The sequence below is a fragment of the Trachypithecus francoisi genome, unplaced genomic scaffold (assembly GCF_009764315.1).
Source record: "Trachypithecus francoisi isolate TF-2019V2 unplaced genomic scaffold, Tfra_2.0 Contig01436, whole genome shotgun sequence".
NCBI lineage: Eukaryota > Metazoa > Chordata > Mammalia > Primates > Cercopithecidae > Trachypithecus > Trachypithecus francoisi.
In genome coordinates this window covers 3,246,634-3,259,422 of record NW_022681430.1, presented here as the reverse complement: position 1 = coordinate 3,259,422, position 12,789 = coordinate 3,246,634, and the positions used below count along the sequence as shown (strand labels likewise).

The 12,789-nt window shown below is 43.3% G+C and overlaps 1 protein-coding gene across 2 annotated transcripts in view; it reads right to left on the bottom strand.

Annotated features, from left to right (window-relative positions):
* HELLS (helicase, lymphoid specific) overlaps window positions 1-11,478 on the bottom strand; it is a 59,487-nt gene extending 48,009 nt beyond the window's left edge. Inside the window, exons 1-3 of one of the 2 annotated variants that reach the window (XM_033225109.1) lie at window positions 11,042-11,478; window positions 10,498-10,619; window positions 3,506-3,628 (exon numbers count right to left, since the gene is read on the bottom strand). In XM_033225109.1, the coding sequence (XP_033081000.1) occupies window positions 3,506-3,628; window positions 10,498-10,619; window positions 11,042-11,072 (276 nt within the window). In that variant the 5' untranslated portion in view covers window positions 11,073-11,478. The remainder of the gene's footprint in view (window positions 1-3,505; window positions 3,629-10,497; window positions 10,620-11,041) is intronic. The other variant, XM_033225099.1, reaches the window with a different exon arrangement.
* Between the last annotated feature and the right edge of the window lie 1,311 nt (window positions 11,479-12,789).

The window sequence follows — 12,789 nt, the reverse complement described above, 5'->3', positions numbered from 1 at the left end:
ATAATGGAGAAAACTCCAAACAGAGCCCAACAGTCTCTTTGTGTTGAGGAGACAGAACCCAAAACTTAAGCAGTAGCATTCCCAGGGTCAAGTACCAGAGAGGACAGAGCTGCACAAAGGCAGCTGTTATCTCTCTCTCGGGCTGAGTACTGGTAAGTGCATGGTAGCCAAGGCCAGGAGAAAAGTCACCAGAAAGAAGCAGGTGGAACCTCTCAAATCCAAGGGGTCAGGCATAATAAGGTATACCTCACATTCTCTCAGCCAAAGTAGAAAGTCCTCTTAATATAAAGGGCATCAAGTAGAGTGCTCAAGAAAGGGATCAACTTATTCCTAGACTAAAAGCTATTCTAGACATACTCTTACAAATGTTTAAAAGACACCAAAAATTCAAACCATTTCCAAGAGGTGATGAAAGGGGTAGATGCTGTGTAACTCATTAAGTTGAATATTTGTTTTTCCATGTTTTACTTTACCATAAAAAAGCAATAAAAGGGTTTCAAATAAAGGAAAAAGGAGATTTTATAAACACAGCAAAATTTAAACTGATAATTGGTAAATGTGGGTGATGGGAACACAGGGACTTACTGTATTCTCTCAATTTGCACAAGTTTTTAAATCTTCATAACAGTCTAGTGGAAAGACAAACAATAAATACAATAAATGATGTATATCAGATGAAAAGTGCAATGGGAAGAACAGAACAAGGTAAAGAGAATCAGGTGTCTCAGCAACTTTCTTAAAATTGTGAGGGCAGGTCTCATCTAGAAACCATTTAAGTCGAGGCTTGAAGATGAAGTTAAGCCATGCAGTTATTTAGAGGAAGAAGGTTCCAGGAATAAAATAGCAAGGGCAAAAGCCCAAGACAGGAAACACATCTGGAGACAGGTCTGAAAAGTAATGGGATTGAGGGAGGCAGTCAAATTGCTTACAGACATATAGATATTATCAGGACTTTCACTTTTCAGAAACAACATAAGCTAGGAGACAGTGAAACATCTTTAAAGTACTCTAAGAAATAAAGTACTAAAGAAAAACAAGTATTTACCCAGTAAAAATGTATTTCAAAAATGAAGGTAAGTGAAGACATTCAGACATATGAAAGCTAAAAGAACACATCACCGGCCGGGCGCGGTGGCTCAAGCCTGTAATCCCAGCACTTTGGGGGGCCGAGACGGGCGGATCACGAGGTCAGGAGATCGAGACCATCCTGGCTAACACGGTGAAACCCTGTCTCTACTTAAAAAAAATACAAAAAACTAGCCGGGCGACGAGGCGGGCGCCTGTAGTCCCAGCTACTCGGGAGGCTGAGGCAGGAGAATGGCATAAACCCGGGAGGCGGAGCTTGCAGTGAGCTGAGATCCGGCCACTGCACTCCAGCCTGGGTGGCAGAGCAAGACTCCGTCTCAAAAAAAAAAAAAAAAAAAAAAAAACACATCACCAACAGAAAATGCAAATGAACCTATAATAACAGAAAACCGATCAATTGGCTATCTGTGGATAGAACATGGGGTAGGGATGGGGGAGAAGAATTATAAATGAGATGAATTCTTTGGAATCAGTGGGTATGTCCACTATCATGACTGTTATGTCTTCACAAGTATATCCCTATATCAAAACTTAGGGAATTGTACATTTTAAATATGTGCAGTTTAGTGTATGTCAATTACACCCCAATAACGACATTTCTTAATGGAATCCTTCTTAGGAATAAAAAGAATAACCTACAGAAAAACATGACATGAATTAATCTCAAAAATACACTGAGCAAAAGTAAGAAGACAAAGAGTGCATATGTGCAAGAATATTGAGAAAAAAACAAACTCAGTTTCTCCCTACACACTCAACAATCAACACAAAAGACTTCTGTGACCCAATGTGTGGGGGTTTTCCCTATACACCAAACAAGCATTTCTGCAGTGACACCGGCTGGGTGTCCTCTATTGTAATTAAATTCTGACACTATCTACCGGGTGACAGCACCATACCCCATAGGTTGAGGGTTCAGTTCCCAAGACTTTACCTACCAGTTCCAGATGCCAATCACAAGGCTCAAGTCGCTTTACCTGTGCTTCTGACTGAACAGCTATAAATCAGGGTTCCCACAAGCCCCTCTTTGGGTTTGACTAATTTGCTAGAGGAGCTTACAGAACTCAAAGAAACAATAAAGTTTATTGGTTTATTATAAAGAATATAATAGTCCGGGCGCAGTGGCTCACACCTGTAATCCCAGCACTTTGGTAAGCCAGGGTAAGCAGACCACTTGAGCCCAGGAGTTCTAGACAAGCCTTGGCAACATGGCAAAACTGTATCTTGACAAAAAATACAAAAATAAGACAGACATAATGGTGTGCTCCAGTGGTGCAATCTCGGCTCACTGCAACCTCCGCCTCCCAGGTTCAAGCGATCCTCCTGCCTCAGCCTCCCAAGTAGCTGGGGTCACAGGCACACACCACCATGACCGGCTAATTTTCATATTTTTGGCAGAGATGGGTTTTCACTACATTACTCAGGCTGGTGTCGAACTCCTGGGCTCAAGTGATCCGCCCACCGTGGCCTCCCAAAGTGCAGGGATCACAGGCATAAGCCACAGCCCCCAGTCTGTTGTGTTTTATTTTTGAGACAGTGTCTTGCTCTGTCACCCAGGCTAGAATGCAGTGGTGTCATCACAGCTCATTGCAGCCTCAATCTCCTTGGCTCAAGCCTCCTCCTGCCTCAGCCTCCCAAGTAGCTGGGACTAGAGGCACATGCCACCTTACCTAGCTAATCTGTCTATTAGAGATAGGGTTTTGTCATGTTACCCAGGCTGGTCTCAAACTTCTGGGCTCAAGCAATCCACCCACCTAGGCTTCCCAAAGTGCTGGGATTACAGACATGAGCCACGCCCAGCCCTTTTGGGTTTTTAATGAAGGCTTCATAACATAGACATGATTGATTCAATCATGACCACTGGTGAACAACTTAACTTTCAGTCCCCCTTTTTCCCTCAAGGTTGAGGGTGAGAAATCCCATCCCTCTAATCCAGGCTTTGTCTTTCTTAGGCTCCCATCCTGAAGCTACCTAAGGGCTGCTAGCCACTGTTCATTAGCATTTAAAAAAAACAAAAAAACAAAAATACACAATGTTGAAGATTCCAAGGATTTCAAGAGTTGTATACCAGGAAATGGTGAAGACCACCAACTATTTACTCACAAAAGCACAATACCATGATTTCATTTATACAATTTTCTAGGAAAAAACAATACTGGTCTATAGTGACAGAAAGCACTGTGGTTGCTGGACACCAGCCATAGGGATCACTGCCAGCACAAGACAATTTTTTGGAGTTCATGAAAATGCACTGTATCTTGATTGTGCTGGTGGTTACACAGATCTACATATTTACTAGTCAAACTCAGCAAACTGTACACTTAAAATCTGTATATTTTAGTGTATATAATGTACACTTCAATAAAGCTATTTTTAAATTTTTTTAAGCTTTCACTTATAGTCAGTTACATATACATACCTCTAATTGCTGCTGTTCCATTTTCGTCAACAAAAATTTGGAGTAGATATTGCTTTTTTCAAGCAAATGTTGAAGTCTACGGTACCGAATTTCTGTCGACTCTCTATCCCAAGACATGCGAGCCTATCCAAAGAGAAAACTTCCATAATCACGAACACTTTCTGACATAAATTGATTTTTTTTGGCATAAAGTTTAATAAAAATGGCTAAAATAACATTTTTTAAACCAAACACTTTTTCAAACCAAAAACTGGAATAACTGTTAAAAGGTTTTGGGTTTAACAGGCAATCTGATAAATGCAGTTTGTATATCAAAATATTATAATTTCAAATATTGAACACATGGTTTCTGGCATCTACTGAGTTGGAAGGTCTATTTAAAAAACAATTGAGGCCGGGCGTGGTGGCTCAAGCCTGTAATCCCAGCACTTTGGGAGGCCGAGAGGGGCGGATCACAAGGTCAGGAGATGGAGACCATCCTGGCTCACCCGGTGAAACCCCGTCTCTACTAAAAAATACAAAAAAACTAGCCGGGTGAGGTGGCAGGCGCCTGTAGTCCCAGCTACTGGGGAGGCCGAGGCAGGAGAATGGCGTGAACCCGAAAGCCGGAGCTTGCAGTGAGCTGAGATCTGGCCACTGCACTCCAGTTTGCGCAACAGAGCGAGACTCCGTCTCAAAAAAAAAAAAAAAAAAAAAATTGAAGGCCGGGTGCGGTGGCTCACTGGCTCACACCTGTAATCCCAGCACTTTGGGACGCCAAAGTGGGAGGATCACCTGAGGTCGGGAGTTTGAGACCAGTCAGACCAACATGGAGAAACTCCGTCCAGACTAAAAATACAAAATTAGCCAGGCGTAGTGGCGCATGCCTATAATCCCAGCTACTTGGGAGGCTGAGGTAGGAGAATCACTTGAACCCGGAGTGTGGGGGCAGAGGTTGCAGTGAGCCAAGATCACACCATTGCACTCCAAACAAGAGCAAAACTCTATATAAATTAAAAAAAAAAAAAATTGGGGCCAGGCACAGTGACTCACACCTGTAATCCCAGCACTTTGGGAGGCCGAAGAGCATGGATCACCTGAGATTAGGAGTTTGAGACCAGTCTGGCCAAAATGGTGGAACCCCATCTCTACTAAAAATATAAAAATTAGCTGGACGTGGTGGCACATGCCTGTAGTCCCAGCTACTCAGGAGGCTGAGGCAGGAGAATTGCTTAAACCTGGGAAGCCGAGGTTGCAGTGAACTGAGATGATACCACTGCACTCCAGCCTGGGTGAAAGAGGCGCCATTTCAAAAAAATAAAAATATGTAACCATTTTCAATCTTAAGTGTGTAATTTGCTAAAACACTGATGTGGTTCCGTGTTATTACATTACCTTGTTATGTACAGAGAAGGAAAATTTTTGATTAATTTTGCACTTGACCCTCATAAAAAGTAACTGCCTAGGTGACACGAGGAAATTCTAAGACAAGTTTTCAGAGTCTCTCCCTGTTTGAGATTAATAAACAAGTTTATTTGGATAGAACACTTTAGAAAAATACTACGAACACAATTCATCCTAACAATCAAAACAGACATTTAGGCAAGATTAACACCCCCACCCCGTTTTTTAAGGCAGGGTCTCACACTGTAAATGGTGCAATTGCGGCTTACTGAAGCCTTGAAATCCCAGGATCAAACGACCCTCCCACTTTGTCTCCCAAGTAGCTGGGACTCTAGGCGGACGCCACTATGCCCTGTTAATTTTTGTATTTTTTTTTTGTAGAGGCAGGGTTTCGCTTTATTGCTAAGGCAGGTCTCCAACTCCTAAACTCAAGAGATTCATTTGCCTTGTCCTCCTAAAGTACTGGGATTGCAGGCATGTGCCACCATGCCCAACCAAGATTACCAATTCTGTAACATCAATCCAGCCTAGTAAATCAACAAACATGTACTGCAACAATTATATAAATTATGTAACTGGTAGAAGACAGAAAGTCTGATTTATACTACAGATGAGGCATTAGTATGTCTGAAAACAACAAGTATTAAAGATAGATACACATAGCAGCAAACTGTACAGTACTATCTAAATCCTGGAAAAGTCTAAGAATCACTAAGATCAGAGAAGTCAGATTTCAGCAAATAGGTAACATCTGAGGGGTTTGAAGGCTAGATAAATGAGAGCAGAATAACTCAAGTTTTATCAATTACTGTAGTAGTTCCTGAATTAAGCAACATTGGCCTCAACAACAGCACTAAAAATCACACTTAACTTTAGAATTAAAAATACTTTCATAGATTACATAGTAGATATCTTTCATTTTATACAGTCTAGACAAACTCTTAAGAGTTTAGTGGGCCGGGCGCGGGGGCTCAAGCCTGTAATCCCAGCACTTTAGGAGGCCAAGACGGGCGGATCACGAGGTCAGGAGATCGAGACCATCCTGGCTAACACGGTGAAACCCCGTCTCTACTAAAAAAATACAAAAACTAGCTGGGCGAAGTGGCGGGCGCCTGTAGTCCCAGCTACTCGGGAGGCTGAGGCAGGAGAATGGCCTAAACCCAGGAGGCGGAGCTTGCAGTGAGCTGAGATCCGGCCACTACACTCCAGTCCGGGGCGACAGAGCGAGACTCCGCCTCATAAAAAAAAAAAAAAAAAAAAAAAGAGTTTAGTGGCAGATTTTTTAGTATTTTGTTTTCTCAACTAAACCAACTCCCCTACTTTTCAACAAGGATTAATGAAAACACAAAGTCAACCAATAAAATCTAACTGCCCCTTTCCCCAGTAATCGGTGGTTTCAACTTAGAGGAAAGTAATTGAGCATTTACAGTGTTTGAAATGCGGGATATGAGCTCATTTTTATACTCTAAATAATGCCCTAGCACTTGGGTAGTTTTGCTGCTCCAGCTTGTCGATATCTCTAAGATATCATTTTACATTGCCTTACATTTTCCTAGGTACTACATCATTACTGTAGCTTTCTGCCCAGGCTGGAGTGCAGTGGCACAATCTTGGCTGGCCCCCGCCTCCGCCCCCGCCCCCGCCCCCGCCCCCGCCCCCACCTCCGCCCGGGTTCAAGCAATTCTCTGCCTCAGCCTCCCCAGTAAAGGTGGGATTACAGGCGCCTGCCACCACGCGCAGCTAATTTTTGTATGTGCTGGCGCCTGGCCAGCAAATATTTTTAAAATAACTAGATACAGCCAGGCACGGTGGCTCATGCCTGTAATCCCAGCACTTTGGGAGGTCGAGGCAGGCAGATCACGAGGTCAGGAGTTTGCAACCAGGCTGGCCAGTATGTTGAAACCCTGTCTCTACTAAAAATACAAAAAAAAATTAGCCGGGCGTGGTGGCACGTGCTTGTAGTCCTAGCTACTTGGGAGGCTGAGGCAGAAGAATCGCTTGAACCCGGGAAGCGAAGGTCGCAGTGAGCCAAGATCATGCCACTGCACTCCAGCCTTAGCAACAGAGGGAGACTCTGTCTCAAAACAAACAAACAAACAAACAAACTCTAAATACTTGCCTGGTGGTCCTGAAAAAATTTTTCTTAAAAAAAAAAAAAAAATCGGCCAGGCATGGTGGCTAATGCCTGTAATCCCAACACTTTAGGAGGACTAGACGGGCAGACCACCTGAGGTCGGGAGTTCGAGATCAGTCTGACCAAAGTGGAGAAACCCCACCTCTACTAAAAATACAAAATTAGCCAAGCTTGGTGGCACATGCCTGTAATCCCAACTACTCAGGAGGCTGAGGCAGGAGAATTGCTTGAACCCGGGAGGCAGAGATTGAGTCATTGCACTCCAGCCTGGGCAACAAGAGTGAAACTCTGTTTCAAAAAAAAAAAAAAATCACTAAGGCTTTAAGATGCCATCATGGAACGATAATATACAATTAGTATTAGAATAATACCATATAAGTGGTTAATCCTTAAACCTGGTCTGTATTTCATTATCTTCCTATCACTGTTTTTTCTTATCAATTTGATTATTATATTATGGTAAATTGCAATTTCATATATTGAAAGCACTGAGTGCCTGGCAGGAAACAACTCTGGGTAACTACAGTACAGAGTATGCCAATGGACACTGAGGGCAGAAATTCCTCATTATCTACCCCATTATCTCTCCCAACACCAATCACAGATTTTTTACTGGGGGGTGGGAGGAGTTCTATTTTAGCCTACACATATTATGATCCTTTTACCTCTCTAAGAAATCTCCTGACTCCAACCTTCCCCCTCCGCCACTTCACAGGCATTATCGGTACTCAAATCTCCTAGACTAACAATGACTTCTTTTAAAGGGAAATACATGTGAAAAGTCAAAGAAAATAACTGTAGCAAATGAATGTCAAAGTCATTTTCTAGGCTCCTCACAAAACTTAGGACTTCCTAAAGCCAAATGCTTCTCATTAAGGAATTTAAGCTAGCTCTTCCTCTGTTAAGTACTTCTAAATACATGCCCATACAGACTGTATTCTCCCAAAAGAAAAGGAATCTCTACCTTTGCATAGTGAATTGTTTGGCCTCCAAAGACATGTTTATTAATCTCAAGTAGGGAGAGACTCTGAAAACTTTTCTTAGAATTTTCTAGTGTCACCTAGGCAATCACTTTTTTGTTTTTTTGAGACAGAGTTTCACTCTTGTTGCCCAGGGTGGAGTGCAATGGTATGATCTCGGCTCACCGCAACCTCCGCCTCCCAGGTTCAAGCGATTCTCCTGCCTCAGCCTCCCTAGTAGCTGGGATTATAGGCATGTGCCATCACACCCGGCCAATTTTGTATTGTTAGTAAAGACAGAGTTTCTCCATGTTGGTCAGGCTGGTCTTGAACTCCTGACCTCAGGTGATCCACCCGCCTTGGCCTCCCAAAGTGCTGGGATTACAAGCGTGAGCCACCACGCCAGGCCATGAAAACAGCTATATACTTTTTTAATGGAAGGATTGAACATGGATTAAAAATTACTCTTTAGGTTCTATGATGCATAATTATGTGAATGAAGTGTTTCTTCCCTTGAACTAATAATGCCTTCTGAAAATGTACTGTTGTCATATCTCAGGCATATCTTTCTTTAAATACTATTTCCCTACCCAACACTCATCATGGGTATAAGAAGAAACAAGATAAAAGTGAAGATACATTACTCAAAACAAAATTATCACATCCCTCTTAGACCTCTTCAGTTGATTCCATTCTGGTCACTTGCCCCAGAATCTATACTTTATAATTCACCTGGTTATATAGCTAATAAGTATATTTAGTATATGTCTATAATCTTGTATATTATAAAATGCTATTTTATCATCATTAGCTATTCAATAAGCATTTACTGATTGTCTACTATGTGCCAGGAGCAAAGCCTACAAAAACAAAACAGCAAGTGATGCATCCTTAAGAAACAAAGTGAGAAAGAATCAAAAAGTAATATGAAGTATTTATCATTACTTATTTGATCATGGTAAATTCTGTGTAATAAAGTACTATGAAAATTCAAAGAATGAGAAAAGGTGGTTCAGGTCAGACCTCTCAATTCTATTAATTCACATCTACCCTGAAGTAAAAAGTATTGATTTTACTTAAAAGAAAATTTGTTAATATATTACCTTAGCTGGTTACAGCCAACCAGAGAGCATCAGTAATAACAGAAGGAGTATTACTGGAGTGAAAGCATAGCATGGTAGTTAAAAAATGTGCATTCTAGAACCACATGACCTACACTGGAATATTAGCTCTGCCATTTACTAACTGTAGCACCCAAACTACCTCTATGTGCCTCAGTTTCCTCATCTATAAAATGACTAATAAAACCTATTTGGTTGTGCAGTTCAATAATAGCAATTGTTTGTACTAGTAATTAAACTAGTAAGTTTAATGGTAGTAATAGTAATAATGAACGTCTATTTCACAGAATAGTTGAGGATTCAATGAGTAAATACACATAAAGCATTCAAAATGCATGACTCCTAATAGATGTTCATGAAGTATTAACAATGCTGACAAAAAAATTATTGTTGATATAACGGAACCAACGGCCTCATTACTCGTTTTTGGACTGCATTATTTTCCAACTTAAGTAGTTTTATAAATCATGAGTTAATTCACTATTATTAAGGACAGAAATTCTGGAGGCAGCCTGAGTTGAAATTTGATGTCAATACTTACTATGTGCCCTTCTCCCTCAGTTTCCTCTTTTATAAAAAAGATAACAAAAAATAACGGCTATATCATAATATCGGTAGAGTTTAATAAACTAATAAAGCACAAGAAAACCACCTATTAGGCAGTACTTAAGACTCAACTATCATTCTTTTTCTTGCATATGAATGAATCAAGCAGCAGGGTAGGACTTTAGAATAAACAAGAATTTTTCAGGTTAAACACTGCTTTTAGTAATTTACAAAATACTCTCTACAAGAAAACTACAGCAACTTGTCACTGAAAAAGTACAGCACATTTTTAGCTAAAGAATCTTATGTAGCAATACACAGGCCATGAAACCAAAAGGAAAACAAACAGCAAGTTGATCACTTAGGTGGAAAACAGCGCTACACGAAAAGGAAATCATTAGACTTGGATTTCAGCCCAGCCTTTGATTGATGCTAACTTCTCCTGCCCTCAGTCTAGTACATTACTTCTGCAGGTTTTGGCGATTCCTGTTTGCCATCAGACATACATTTAAGGTAATTTTTAAAGGAAATAAGGATGGCAAAGGAAAAAACTCACTATCGACTTTGAAAGACTTTTCATGGCTAAACAAGCAATCTGAAATGCTCCCTTAAAAGAGATGGGACTACGAAGACTACATCTCACAGAAACACACCATTCAAAGCACGTGCGAAAGGATTCTCAAAGGCAGTATCTGTAAACATACAAAAAGGACAAGTAATAAAGCTCTTTTCATTCAAGTTTACGAAAAAGCCCACTAAAGAGGAAAGCAAAGAACACAAGCCACACCTCCGGGTTAGAGCCGAGGTTACCACGGGCTTTCACGACGACGAACCTGATGCTTAAATTACCTTTTCCAGCATCTTCCGCTCTCTCTCCAGTCCAGCAGCTTCAAGCTGTTCTTCCTCTTCGAGCATGGCCGGGGTAATCACAGCAGTGTCCAGCTGTTCAACCATTGCTGGAGCCTGGGAGCCTGACGGGAGAGAAAGCTTCCAAATTGCAGTTTTTAAAAAATTACTAACTATTCAGCTCCAACATGAAACAGCCTTTCTCCCACCCGAAATGCACTGGGAGCACAAGGTGAAGACCCAGGGGACGCCAGCATCACCTCTCAGAAGACACCGTAGGTCTTCGCAACGTCTACAAGCGCCTGGACCACAGTTTACAACTCGGGATGCGCGGGAAAATGCAGTTCCCTATGTGAAATCTTCACCGGCATGCTAATATGTGCAACTCCGGGGTCTCCTCCACTCATGGTTGCAGTTTCCCAACCCTCTCTTCCTCCTCAAGCCCGGGGTCGGCTTCCTCCCCCAAGCTCCGCCGCAGCCTCCATGCTTGCCCACCTCAGCCCCGCATGCCGCCACCCGCGCCCGAAAGAAGGTTCTCCTCACTTACCGCCGCTGCCCGCGGGCCGTTCGGCTGGCATGCCTGGACACGCACCCGGGAACCGGGTCCCCTCCACTCAGCGCCTGCAATGCCGCGAGCTAATTCCTCACAGCCCCTGCCGGCCCAGCCTTCTCGCCAAATCCCCCGCCAGGGAAAAAAGCGCGCTTCTCCTTCGCGGGAAAATCCTGTCATCTCGCGATACCTTACATTCCCCGCCCGCCCTCCAGCCCCGCTACGCGAGATTTGGCGCAGCTTGCGGTTTTCGTCAGACTGACCTGTGGCGACCGTGAGCCTGTGACCTGGACCTCTGTCAGGAGGAAACTGGGTCGTGGTGCCGAACTCAGCCTGTAATTATCCTTTGAGCATGGGCGAGGCGGCCGATCGTGGAGGACCCAGTTTCCTCACATAACTGATGGTTCCGAACTACGCAATTAAAATTTGATAGCGCTGTTAATACTTTGCAAGGCGCCTTAACACGTTGGCTGCTGTGATTGAGCACCCCCTAGCCCGTGATCCTATAGGTGGAGAAGTCTGCGTATCCGCACAAGGATGTCAGACACATTTTTATAGGGCCAGCCTCGCCGCACCCGCAGCGCGCGGCTCACATCTTGAGTGAAAATCCCCCAAAATGACCAAGAGGAGGGCTTTTTTGTGGGTGGGACGGGAAAGAGAAGGAACAGGATATTAAGATTATGACTGGGTTAAAGCTGTTTAGGGTAAGGGCGAGCTGAAAGCAGTGATGGACCAAGCGGAGTGGCCAGCAGAAGGAAGATTCAGGAAACCAAACAGGATTCATTAATTCAAGTGGGCAGTGAAGGAAGGAGCGGAGCTTTTCTTGCCCCTGCTTTTCACTTCAGCTTTCAATTCCTCCTTTTCTTGTTTGCACTCCTTTTCAACTATTTGCTTTGTCTCCCTCTCCAGGGCTCCCTTTCCCACCTCCAATTTCTTAGGACGTATGGCATTAAATATACCTGCCATGCAACCACCTGTTTCCTTCATTTTGACTCCCACAACTTGTATGATTGTGTCTGCACAAAATTTAAGAGTTTACCGGCCGGGTGCGGTGGCTCACGCTCGCAATCCCAGCACTTTCGGAGCCCAAGGCGGGTGGATCACGAGGTCAGGAGTTGAAGACCAGCTTGGCCAAGATGGTGAAACCCTGTCTCTACTAAAAATACAAAAATTAGTCGGGCGCGGTGGCAGGCGCCTGTATTCCCAGCTATTCGGGAGGCTGAGGCAGAAGAATCGCTTGAACCCGGGCGGCAGAGGTTGAAGTGAGCCTAGGTCGCGCCATTGCACTCCAACCTGAGCAACTGAGAGACTCTGACTCCGTCTCAAAAAAAAAAAATAGAAACGAAACCTATCTCTATATTTTATTTTAAGATAGGGTCTCATTCTGTCGCCCAGGCAGCAGTGCAATGGCGCGATCTCTGCTCACTGCAATCTCCGCCTCCTGGGCTCAGTTGATCCTCCCACCTCACCCTAGCAAGTAGCTGAGACTACAGGTGCAGATAACACGCCGGGACATTTTAGTGGTGGACATTAGCCCACACCAGGCTGATTTTTGTTGGTTTGGGGTTTTTGTGTGTTTTTGTGTTTTGCTAGAGACGGGTTTTCGCCATGTTATCCAGGCTGGTCTCGAACTCCTAGGTTCAAGGGATCCTCCCGCCTCGGCCTCCGGAAGTGCTGAGAGTACAAGCGTGACGCATTGTGCCTGATCCCTACAAAAATTTCCTAAATTAGCCGGGTGTGGTGGC